The sequence below is a fragment of the Misgurnus anguillicaudatus genome, chromosome 19 (genome assembly GCF_027580225.2).
Source record: "Misgurnus anguillicaudatus chromosome 19, ASM2758022v2, whole genome shotgun sequence".
In the NCBI taxonomy this organism is placed as follows: domain Eukaryota; kingdom Metazoa; phylum Chordata; class Actinopteri; order Cypriniformes; family Cobitidae; genus Misgurnus; species Misgurnus anguillicaudatus.
Genome location: NC_073355.2, coordinates 35,468,988 through 35,481,609, shown reverse-complemented (window position 1 = coordinate 35,481,609; position 12,622 = coordinate 35,468,988). Strand labels below are relative to the sequence as shown.

The window sequence follows — 12,622 nt, the reverse complement described above, 5'->3', positions numbered from 1 at the left end:
TGTTGAACGAAACACTCAAAATGGATCCTGGTGCTTTTCTGCGCTGGCAGAGGCCTCGGGTTTAGCATTTAGCTTTAGCATACTGCTTAATTTTAATGTGATAAATTTACAGCGCGGATTAAAATGTACATAGAGGATGCTTTATTATTGCATAATTTGTAGTACACACATCTTTTCATTTTACAACACCTTTCTTCCATGCACAACGTTAAAAGTTTAAATGGCAACGACGTTAAGTCAAGATCTCCTGCTATTTATTTATTTGCTAACGTTAGCCATGTAGCCTTATCGCATTTAGGCACCTTTAAATACGTCTTTTTAATATTTGAATAGTTTAAATGTCATTTAAATATTAATTGTAATGGGTGGGGATTATAAGATCACTTTGAAGCCCAAAAGCTAAAGCAAACAAACTTGCTTATAGTCTCACTTAGCCTGTCATCTCGCTTACGTTAGTTGATTGACCCGCACTGATAAACCAATTTATTAATAAACGTTGCTCAATGTAATGTAAACGTTATGGTTTAAGTATTCTCTTAAGTATGCTGCCATATTCAGATGTTGTGTACTTACTATCCCTGACCAATATCATGGACCCATTGCTTTCCTGACTGCTGTATGAAGCTGAAGTACAGCTGGTGACAGGGCAGCATGCGGCCGCTTGTTTTGAAATGCAGCGCCAGTTTTGCTGCACCTGATGCGCGAGGAAGTTAAATATCCACCCGTGATAACGTCATGGTGTTGCCAGTGATGTCACGGCGCGAGTTATGACGTTTCCTTTAGAGATTTTAATGCTTAATGAGTATTTCTCATGGCAATTAGTTGTAATTGGGAATAAATTATAGATTCAGTTACGCGTGATACATGAAACCTGTACTTTGTGACGTGATGTAAAATTTGACACTATTTACTTTATTAATGCACCTTATTGGTATGAGTGCACATTATTAAAATAAAAGAAAACATTTTTCTCTTCATAATAATTCGTTTACACATTTTAATGCATTACTGACAGTGACATTTTGTGCACATGAGAAACAAACTTAAAACTTGTGTTTTTCAAGCCCACTTTCACATTAAGTCCTTCCCTATATATTCATTTTTTTCTTGCATGTTTCATATTGAATTTTACCTGTTAAGTCAAAACTGATTGTTTGTCTTTTGTTTAGTAGGTCGAAAACGGCCAAGACCAAGACGGCCACCTTCTCCTATTCTTGAACAAAAGGAGATCCCTTTGCTTGAGTTGCCCGTGTCCTCCGAGGATCTCCTCATTCCCAACGAGCAGCTCCTCAACGCGTCGGCCATTTACGAGGTCCTCCGCAGTTTCAGCACCGTCTTGCGCCTCTCTCCGTTCCGTTTCGAGGACTTCTGCGCTGCTCTGGTAGGTCAGGAGCAGTGCACGTTAATGGCGGAGACGCACATCTCCCTCCTGAAAGCTATCTTGCGAGAAGAGGACACGTCCAACACCACGTTCGGACCTGCGGACCTCAAGGACAGCGTGAACTCCACGCTGTACTTCATCGACGGCATGACCTGGCCGGAGGTAGTGCGCGCTTACTGCGAGAGCGACCCCGAATATCACCACGTGCTCCCGGACCTGGAGGGTGAAGAGTATCCGTTCAGCCCGTTGGAGAGTAAAGTCAAGGTCCTGCAGTTCCTAGTGGACCAATTCCTCACCACCAACCTCGCTCGTGAGGAGCTGATGTCCGAGGGTGTCATTCAGTACGACGACCATTGCCGGGTGTGCCACAGACTGGGCGATTTGCTGTGCTGCGAGACCTGCTCGGCGGTGTATCATCTGGAGTGCGTGAAGCCGCCTCTGGAGGAGGTGCCCGAGGACGAGTGGCAGTGTGAGATCTGCGTGGCGCACAAAGTGCCTGGCGTGACGGACTGTTTGACGGAGTTCCAGAAGAGCCGGCCGTACATCCGACAGGAGCCCATTGGTTATGACCGGCATCAGAGAAAATACTGGTTTCTGAACAGGAGGATTATTGTGTGAGTGTTTACAGCATGTCTCCAAATTTTTTGAAATCCAATTAGCCAATTTCCCAAAAATAAATTGGAGGAATCTACTTAAAATAAAAACACTTTTATCACTTAAATTAATGCAACTTTAAATACATTTAGGCCATACATACTGGCTGATAATTGGTCGGTCCCTTTAGATTCAATCCCATAACAGTTCTCAAATTGCAACTGTGTTTGTTTTGATCTGTTCTAGAGAGGAGGATGGCGATAATGAAAATAAAAAGACCTGGTACTATAGCACTAAAGTTCAGCTAGGTGAACTGTTGGAGGTTCTGGATAAGCAGTACTGGGAGAATGACCTTTGCTCTGTGATGGAGGAGATGAGAGAAGAGGTCCATTCTCACATGGACATTACAGAGGAGCTCACTAACAAGGCTCGTGGGAATACCAAGGCGTACCTCACTGTTGCCAATGGTAAGTGAAGATATACTCATCCAAACTCGTATTTCTCAATCTTATTAGTAGGGATCGACCGATATGGATTTTTCAGTGCCGATGCCGATACCGATTTTTGTTTCATCAGCCTTAGCCGATGACCGATACAGGCTGCCGATTTTCTTGAGCCGATAATTGGAGCCAATACTGCTTTTGCTCGCTCAATTTACATCATAAAAATTATGTAAAAAAAATAGCATGTTGTTAAAAAGAGATGTTATTAGTTTCGACCGTTCTTACATTTATTTTAGTCAAGGACTAGTCTAATCCCTGTCCGGGAAACTGCCCCATAGAGATGAGAAATAAAAACCCGCTTTGTTCAGCTATGATCAGCTGTTAGGCCGAGCTTTCGATGTTGTCATGGAAAGGTTGGTTGTTTTTAGTCACATGACCTGCAATTGCTTGCAGCTTCCAGCACTCTGTCTGTAAATAATGACGTAAAAAATCGGCGAACAGAGAAAGCCATGTATCGGCCGATGCCGATACACATAAAACTCGCAAATATCGGCCCGATATATCGGCCTATCACTACTTATTAGTATTCTGCAAATAAAAGTTTAGTATTACTTTGTGCTGTGGCAAAGTTATTAAATTCCAGATGCATACAAAGTACATTAATATCCTCCATGTGAGATTCAAAGTCAATTAATTCATACTGTGCATAGTTTCCCTCAAGAAAAATGACTACTGGCATAAATAATTTCATCAGTACATTTCTTATAGCAAATGTTTTTCATTTCTAATGTTTGACTAAGGCTGGATTTACACCGCAAATCTTGATACCCAATTCCGGTTTGTTGCCTGTATCCGATTTTTTGGACTAACATAATCTTTTAAAAGCTACTCATGTCTGATAATTACACTAAACACATGGCAAAACCATTCAAGTTAGACATACTGACCCGGACCAGCTTAAATCACAGAGGAAATAAAATGTTGCGATATGCAGCGGACACAGACAAAATGATTTTATTAGATTTATGGAACTTTATTTCTGTAACAAGACATCAGGGCTCAACATAAAGGACTGCCCGGTGGCCCAGGGCAGGCGTGAGAGATGTTCGGGCCAGTAAAAAGTATTGTCACTTGCCCGAGCGGGCCAGTGCTTCACCTATGGTCACTAAAATATATTTTCATCAATGTATATTATTTAACATCTTGGAGACAGACATTTAGTTGGGTAAAACACGACGAAAGAAACAATGCAATATTTTGCACAGTTTGCTGTCAATTTACAAGTAAAGCAGAAAAGTTGGAAGCCTTTTTTTTCCTGGGAACATGTCTGTTGTATATGTATACAATTATATTTGACTTTTGAATTATTATTTTTAAATATGTGACACTGAATTTTTTTTAATTGGTGCAAGTGAAAACCTGAACCACTGGTATAAAAAATTATTTGCATTGAGCCCTGGACATAAAACTTCAACATTACTATCATGGGTGATGTCCAGAATGCATTAATTTCCACATATGAATGAGCTGATCTGAAAATGTTGGATATTATTCGTTTTTTTTTCTGCTTGCACGTCCTTGGGTCATATCCGATCTCTGCCACCTGAGGGGAAAAAATCTGAATTGAGTCACTTGAAACAGGCAGTGTAAATGCAGCCTTAAAAACGTTTATTTATAGACATGCAAGTTGTTTAGCAGTTTGATCATTTGAGCAACATGCACACATTTTTTTTTTATAAAATATAGTCCTTACATTTTTTTAAAATTATGTGTTTTTAATGATGGCGTTTTGTCAGCTCTGTAAAAACGAGGCATATTTCATTTCTACTAGTTACAAATTTCTTAATTATTTCTTAATTACATTAGATTAAAATGTCAACAATTAGATTCAATCTGATATCTCGATGCATTACGTTGCTTTGCATCTTTAATTTTTAACATTGCTGCACAGGTAAATGTGTCTCCCTCACACTTTTACTCTTGCGGCTCTTTCTCTTGTCTTTCTTTCTCTCTCACCCCGCATTAAAACTCTTTACATTTGGTTTTACACTTTACATTTGGTTTATGCATCGATGCACTTATCATTTACATTAGCATCGCGATGCATTTTAAAAACCATTGTATTTAATAGCCCTAGTTATTTTACTAAAACTTTTACAAAAGTTGCAAATGCAAAAGCTGCTTTAAAGTAAACCATGACCAAGGCTGTCTCTAGTACTCATCTGCTTTCATCATAGGGACAGTTTGGGATTTCTATACAAAAAGCCATAATAAATGTTCACTGATTTGCTTCCGAATGCATCTGGCTCTGATATAGTCAATGAATGCTATAATAATGCAAATGACTTCAAAGTAGAGATACCCAAACTAGGGCCCGCAAGCCAAAGTTTGCCCCCAATGACCTTTAATTTGGCTTGTCATTGTATGTGGGATAAACGTCATTGACGCAGATGGTCATATTTCTAATGAAGCATTTTTAAAAATGTAACATTTTATTTGTAAAAAAAAATGTAAATTGAAATTAAATGCAATATTTTTTTATTTACATGCATACTTGTATCCCCATAAAAAAAAACATATACAAATAAAAATAAAAAACAATACAATAAAACATACAAACCCATAATTCATTCAGCAATTTACTGAGTACTGTACCATTAAATAACTCTTTAACGATTTTTTAAAACCTCATTTTACTTGTTATATAAACATGTTATATCCAATGGCAATTCATCCGAAGGTGTATAGCATGCGTCACGAAACTCAACGAACTCTGATAGGCTAATAATGAAGTCGAGGCACACAGACAAAAGGACATTTAAAAATGATTGGCAAAATGATTTCTTTTTACAACAGTTACCTTTGAAAATAAAACTGCATTAGTTATGCATAAACAGAGTAATGTTTGCTTATATCTTTTTTGAATATTAGAAAATTATAAATTAGGAGAATTAGGGCAATTTAATTTTAAATCAACACTATGTAGTTTCCATTTAAAAATGAATTACAGCTCACCCATGATGTTGAAATGCGCACCAGTGCATGTTATCAGACACACTTCAGAAGCCAGGGGGAGGGGCGGGGCTGTGTTTCCTACCCTCCACCACCACTTTCAGAGTGTGCTTGTAGCAGCTAGGAGGTTGCTAAGGTTGCAGCAACAGTACAATTTGTCCAGTTAAAAGTTGTTCTATCACTGAAATAATTTTAGAGACATTATTTAAAGGTAAAAAAAACTACATAGTGTTGCTTTAATATAACACAGGAACAGTCATGTTTGATTTTTGGCCCTTGGTAGGAAATAGTTTGGGCATCCCTGCTGTAAAGTATGTATCTGCTTAAATTTTTGTTGCGTTTATGAAAATACTGCTTTTTATGCTGTAGTTGTTGCATGTGCTGTGTTTAACTTCCTCTGTGCAAACTTTGTTTTTATGTGGTATCTTAAAAGTGCCTATTCTGGAAAGTTACAAGGAGTTATTTTTAAACGTAACAATATCTTGTAGGCTGTTGCATTTAAATGATTAACAAGCTTAAGGCCACAATGCATCTTAAGGGTTGAAGGGAGAGGATAGTGTTTGGAAATGGAAATGTGTTTTTTTACAGGTTCATATATTGGACAGCCGTTATGGATATTTTCGTTTTGTTAACAAGCAACTCCTAGCAACTCTGTGTTGTAGTCGCACATTCGTAATGAATGCCGTTTGCAGCTGAATCTGTTCGGGCTTATTACTGTCACATTGCGTTGAATAAATAGTCTGTTTTAATGCTGGTTAGTGTGTACTCGGAGTCTCGGACAGACGGGCAGGTGGAAAACATGCAAATTTAGACAAAATCATTTAATTTTCATACCTTGCTCCATCAGTAATAGGCAGTTCTGTTTGTTTTGACCTGGTTGTGCTTTTACATACTTTCATATTTTATGAAATAGTTTTTATGATCGATTATTTTGAAGAGATCTATAGTGTGATTCTGACAACTGATCTGCCAATGCATCAATATATAAATGTGTAATTCCTAAAGATATGGCTTATACTTATAGTATAGCAAAAGCTGACTTTTCATTCATTTCAGATGTGATACTTGACCGCCTGAAGACCAAGCAGGAGGCGGAGCTTGAGGAAGTGAAACGAAGGGCGGCAGAGGAGGCTGAGAAGGCCAGACAGGAAGCAGATTTGGGTTCTGGTGAACCAGGAGGGAGCGACACTGGGACTCCTGCAAATGGATCGTGTTCAAAACAAGATTCCAGTAATGGAAACTCGACGAATGAGCAGACGTCTGCAAACGGTGAGAGCTGGAACATCTGTACAACGTATTGTTTTTTTTATTTTTAATATAATATTCCAATAAAATAAGACCACAATTCATTTGTTCATTAATATCGAGACATGCATAAATTATTTGTAATGTTACAATAAAACTTTTGCTTGTGCACACCAAACGCGAATATAATTATTTGCTCGACATAAAAAGTCAATGCAAAGATGCAAAAAGACGTGAATTTGCATTGAGCAACGCGATTGCCACAAACATGTGATGCGCGTCTTATGCTACGTACACACCAAACGCGGGGCATCGCGTTACACTCTCTAGATTACTCGCGGGCAGTGTTGGGGGTAACGCATTACAAGTAACATGCATAACGTAATAATATTACTGAATAGTATTTTCTGAAGTAACAAGTAAAGTAACGCATTACTTTTTAAATGTACACATTAATATTTGAGTTACTTTTTCAAAAAAGTAACTCAAGTTACTTTTTTAGTTTAATTAATTTGATTTAAAAATATGTACTGAATTAAACTAAACGTATGCACTGTGTGGAAACACTTTGAGTCAGAAACTGAGATGGCAGGCAGGAGCTTAACATTTTTGTGATGAAATATGCAATTTCTGAATGGAGAACTTTTCAGTCATAAAAACACCTGCAAGGCCTGAAAGAGATCAAGCTTTAGCCAAGAAAAAGTAACGCAAAAGTAACTAAAAGTAACATAAGCATTACTTTCCGTGAAAAGTAACTAAGTAATGCAATTAGTTACTTTTTTGGGGAGTAACTTAATATTGTAATGCATTACTTTTAAAAGTAACTTTCCCCAACACTGCTCGCGGGATTTAACTTCGTCACGAAAATTTTTCGCTGGAGTTGAATTTGTTTTTTTATTTGGGTGAAGACGCTTTTGAGGCGAATAGCGCATGTTTCCGCGGCAAACGCGCCGCCCTTATTGCGTCATTGTCATCGCCCCCATGCGAAGACGCGTCTGATCGATCACGTCTTTGCGTTGACTTTGTATGTAATCTACTTGCGCAAATCGTTGAATCGCGTCTGGTGTGGACCCATAGTAAGTGCAAGAGAAAAAATTTCAACGCGAGTGTGAAATTTGCATGACATGTTGTCGCGCAAGCCAATAGGTGAAGCGCTTACTGACACGTCCAGTTTGACGCATCTGGTTGTTTTAGAGGGCAGCATTGCTTTCATCCGTGCTAGTGATGTAAACAAGGTTGATTTAGTTTGGTAATTTTGGCTATCCACAAAACAAAAGCTTTAATCCACCTAATTTGCATTTTTTACATTAAGCAAACAATTGTGACTTGGTGTTAGCCTTGGAAATGTTTATTGTGTTCATAGACGCTCACTGGTGCATTATTATTTTAATTTTATTGTTATCCCATTACTAACAGCTTATAAGTTTTTATGTAGTCTTTTATTTATTATTTCGTTCTTAAAGAAACCCTGTCAATTCACATTTCAGTTGCAGCTGTCCCGGCTGATGAAGAGAGTGGGACCGGTGTTCCTGAGACGCTCACAACGTCTAAAACCGACTCCCAGAGTCCCACAGGGAATGCCGTGACTTGGTCTTCCGCCAAGGAGGAGAAGGAAAGTACAGACGGGGTAAAAGAGTTGGCAGGTACGGTTAAAGATTTAATAATGAACGCTTTTAGTTTGTGTTCAAGTCACACAACAGTCGACTGTCCCAACCAGCTGCTCTGTTTTCCCGTCTCTGGCCAAGCAAAAAACAAACCTTTAATGAAACAAAGTGACTTCCTACTCTTCCCAGCATGTTTTGTTCAACACTGTTACCTATAGTGCAGCACTGGATCATAGCCAACAATACAGTGTCTTTGGCGTAGCGCATTTACTGCGAATATAGAAAGGATCTATAATAGATATAATAGTATGCAATAGCTATGCTGGCTTCACGATAATTTGTTTAGTTTGGGATTGCAAAACTATATTACTTGCTGTTTATTGTATGTGATTGTATGCCATGGCATTGCCCTCAGTGTCCTCAACTCTTTTTCAATGTCACTTCCTATAGGTAAAAGCTCAGAGTCGGTTGAAGGGAATTCTGTACTGGTAACTGAACCTCCATCCACGGCGGATGACAACAGCTGCAGCAGTAATTTCTCCATCTCCGATTGCCTGCGAGCTCCAGAAGAACCTGACCTGGCGGATCGGTCTTCACAGTCTTCCTTAAACAGCCAGGAAGATGCAGGTGCGCAAGCATCCACACCTGAGCGTAAAGAAGCGCTAAAAATGAACTTCGAATTGTAGCTTGTTAAAGTTTCAAAGCTGTGACCGCGTTTTGCTCTTTTTTTTGTTCTAGGTGATAATAAAGCGAATGGAGATGGCGTTAAGACAGGAGCTTCGCGCATGGTTACACGACTCCGCAATCCTGATAGCAAGCTGAGCCAACGCAAGGTCATGCAAGACAAAGATGGCAGCTCTCAGGATGGATATAAAGCACTTAAGGAGGTGAGAAAAGGCCGATAGAGTAAAAGAAGTTTAAAGAACCCGCCCACATTTACTTTGTACACGCATGAAATACACTTAAAGGGATAGTTCACCCAAAAACGCTGTCATCATATACTCATCCTCATGTTGTTCTAAACTTGTATGAGTTTCTTTCTTCTGTTTAAACACAAAAAGATGTTGTTTTGTTGACCATTGACTTCCATAGTAAGAAAAACAAATACTACGGAAGTCAATGGGTACCGTCAACTGTGTGGTTACCATCATTTATCAAAATAACATCTTTTAAATAGGGCTGCATAATAGGGGGGGGGCTACGGATCACAAAACTCACGGTTCGAATCACATTACGGTTTTTGAGGCATGGATCAGATAATTTTTCGGATCAGCAAAATAAAAAGTATGGGAAAATTCTAATAACAAATCAAGAAATTACAAACATTTATAAAAAAGAACAAAGTTGCACATAAAGTAAGGTCTAAAATCATTAGGTACAGAAATCAAATGAATAATAAAACTGCATTTATTGTATTAATTAAATGTAAGTATTATTTTTTAAAGCTTCAGAAGTGATTTTCTCTTTGTCTTTGGTTGTTTGATTAGCATTAATGACACAGACTGAAGTAGGTCAATTGAGCTTACTGTCTCTTAAGAAATATGCACACACTGCATATCTCTCCGTGTGTGCACTACTAAGTCCCCTTAAACGGGTGCACACGCACAGACAGAGGGCGAATTACAAACGGCGCAGCATCACAGTCGTCCCACATAAAAACGTTACGTTGTTTTTCATTGCTCTATTAGCCAAATGTATTTTAATACACTACAGTATGAGAGAGAGTAGCGCAACTCTCTGAAGTTTCAAGAGTTCTGATCTTTTGAAGGATGATTACGTCTGATTCGAGCTGGACCGGACACATTCAAACGCACGTGCGTTTGTGCGTAAAGTAAACTGCCCACTTTAGTGCCTTTTTGCAGTTAAACTGTTTAAAATCACTTGAATGTTAACATTTGCAAACCTTTGAAACACTTACAAATAATAAACTTTCCCTATTTAAATTGGCGTATTAATCCGCGAATCACATGCGAGCCGAACCGCGATCCGTTACACCACTACTGCATAACAACTAATCGCAACTAATCGTTTGCAGAATGGAAGTTTTTGTTTACATCACATGTGTGTGTATTGTGTATAATAATTCTGCATATATAAACACACACACACACGTATAATTTTAGGAAAATAAAATGTGTGTATATATTAAGTATTCATATTTACATATAATATAAATTATATAAAAATTAGTGCTGTGCAAAAATTAATTGTGATTAATCGCATACAAAATAAAAGTGATTTTTAGCATAATATACATTTGTGTGCTGTGTGTAATTATTATGTATATATAAATACACACACATTTATGTATATATTAAAGAAACATATGTGTATATATATTTATTTTTATATATTCTATATTATATATAAATAAATAAAAATATATATAAATAAAACATTTCTGAAATTAATATATGTATGTGTGAGTGTTTAAATATACATAATGACACACAGCACACACACACATATTTTATGCAAAAATTAACTTTTATTTTGCATGCGATTAATCACGATTAATCTTTGCCCAGCACTAATAAAAATTTATAGACACATGTAAATATTTTTTAATGGAACAGTATGTAGAATTGTGGCCAAAACTGGTATTTCAATCACAAAACTTGTGGCTAAAACTGGTACTGCAATCATACAGCTGGTGGCCAATACATAATATGACAACATAAACATCAGTTGAGGGCTGCAACTCCACTTTTTAAATGACAATATCTTGGCCAGACCACTGTTGTCAGTGATATAAGTATTTGAAATTATTTCTTAATGTCTAGTGACATATCAGGGCCATTTTATGATTAATTGATATAAATTTCTTGCATACTGTACCTTTAAATATATACTTGCTTCTGTGTGTGTTTATATATAAAGAATTATTATACACACATATATGTGGTAAACAAAAACTTTTATTCTGCATACGATTAACTTGTTATGCAGCCCTACTTTCGTATTGAACACAGGGTTCCCACGGGTCTTGGAATTTCTGGAATATCATTGAATTTTGGAAAAGGTCTTTTCCAGACATTGAAAGTCAGGATTTTTTGTTTGTTGCTTTACATTTTTGTTTCAATTTATCAAAATGTAATCTACTTGTGAACTTGTGATGTAAGGAATACCATTTCCGGTTCCAAGCCTTTGCTAACTACAATTTATTCATTTCACGCATTAAGCTACATTTTTATAAACTCACGGTGTACACTACATTACACTATCCAGGCTCACGGCATCCCGGACATAGGACATGGAAATTCAGCTTTTTGGTCAAAGTAAGGAAATTTGATTAGAGTGGTAACCACGTGAACAGAATAAAGTAACTCAAACAGGTTTAAAACAACATGAGTATGAGTAAATGATGACAGAATTTTTATTTTTGGGTGAACTTTTCCTTTAATTTATGTCCGCATTATCCATCATGTACTGAACGGTAATTTCCACAAATGTTGTTTCAGTCTTCACCGCTATCATCCTTTGGCTCGAAGAGAGATTTCAACAAGCAGGGCATCTACGGTGGCTTTTTCAAGCTTGGCCATGAGGGAAAATTTCGCGTCTACCACAACCAGTACAGCACTAACACGCTGGCGCTGAACAAACACCAACATCGCGAGGACCACGACAAACGCAGACATCTCTCCCACAAGTTCTGCATGACCACTGCTGCTGAATTCAAGTGGAACGGTTCGTTGTATGGGTCAAAATCGCTGACTTTGTCTACACTGAGGTTAACCATCATCCAGCTGGAAAACAATGTCCCTGCGCCATTCCTACATCCAAACTGGGCCTCACACAGGTAAAAGTCCTGTAACTGTACAAATGGTTTCTGATTACTTGGAAGATAAACATTTGTAACCGTGTTGAACCCTGCTATTCTTCTTTGCTGTAGGACCAACTGGATAAAAGCTGTTCAGATGTGCAGCAAGGCAAGAGAATTCGCTTTAGCTTTGGCCATTCTAGAATGTGCTATTAAACCAGTGGTCATGCTGCCGATGTGGAAGGATTCCCTGGGTCACACAAGGTCAGTTTAAATAAATACAAATATTGGGAAAATCAGTCGAATTTGGATATAATTGTAGACCGTAATGAAAAATATTTTGCTCACCAAACGAAAACTCACAGATCCAGGGATTTAGGAAAGCATTATTCGCCATGATTAAAGGGGACCTATTATACGAAACATAAATGCGTCTGCAGTGTATGTACACAACCACCCTATTAGTAAGAATATTTTTTATTACACATAAATCAAAAACAGTGTCTGAAATAATGTCATTCAAGTTTTCTGCCCTTGTGACATCACTGTGATGCAGGCATCACCCATGGTTGGTAACGGAGAT

At 37.8% G+C, this 12,622-nt stretch overlaps 1 protein-coding gene across 13 annotated transcripts in view; it reads left to right on the top strand.

Annotated features, from left to right (window-relative positions):
• The window catches only part of bptf (bromodomain PHD finger transcription factor), a 31,200-nt gene that overhangs the window by 1,005 nt on the left and 17,573 nt on the right, over positions 1–12,622 (top strand). For 9 of the 13 annotated variants that reach the window (XM_055194653.2, XM_055194657.2, XM_055194654.2 and 6 more), the window contains exons 2-9: positions 1,170–1,995; positions 2,222–2,442; positions 6,487–6,699; positions 8,163–8,318; positions 8,730–8,906; positions 9,018–9,166; positions 11,741–12,078; positions 12,172–12,303. In XM_055194653.2, the coding sequence (XP_055050628.2) occupies positions 1,170–1,995; positions 2,222–2,442; positions 6,487–6,699; positions 8,163–8,318; positions 8,730–8,906; positions 9,018–9,166; positions 11,741–12,078; positions 12,172–12,303 (2,212 nt within the window). The remainder of the gene's footprint in view (positions 1–1,169; positions 1,996–2,221; positions 2,443–6,486; positions 6,700–8,162; positions 8,319–8,729; positions 8,907–9,017; positions 9,167–11,740; positions 12,079–12,171; positions 12,304–12,622) is intronic. The other 4 variants (XM_055194662.2, XM_055194663.2, XM_055194661.2 and 1 more) reach the window with 1 other exon arrangement.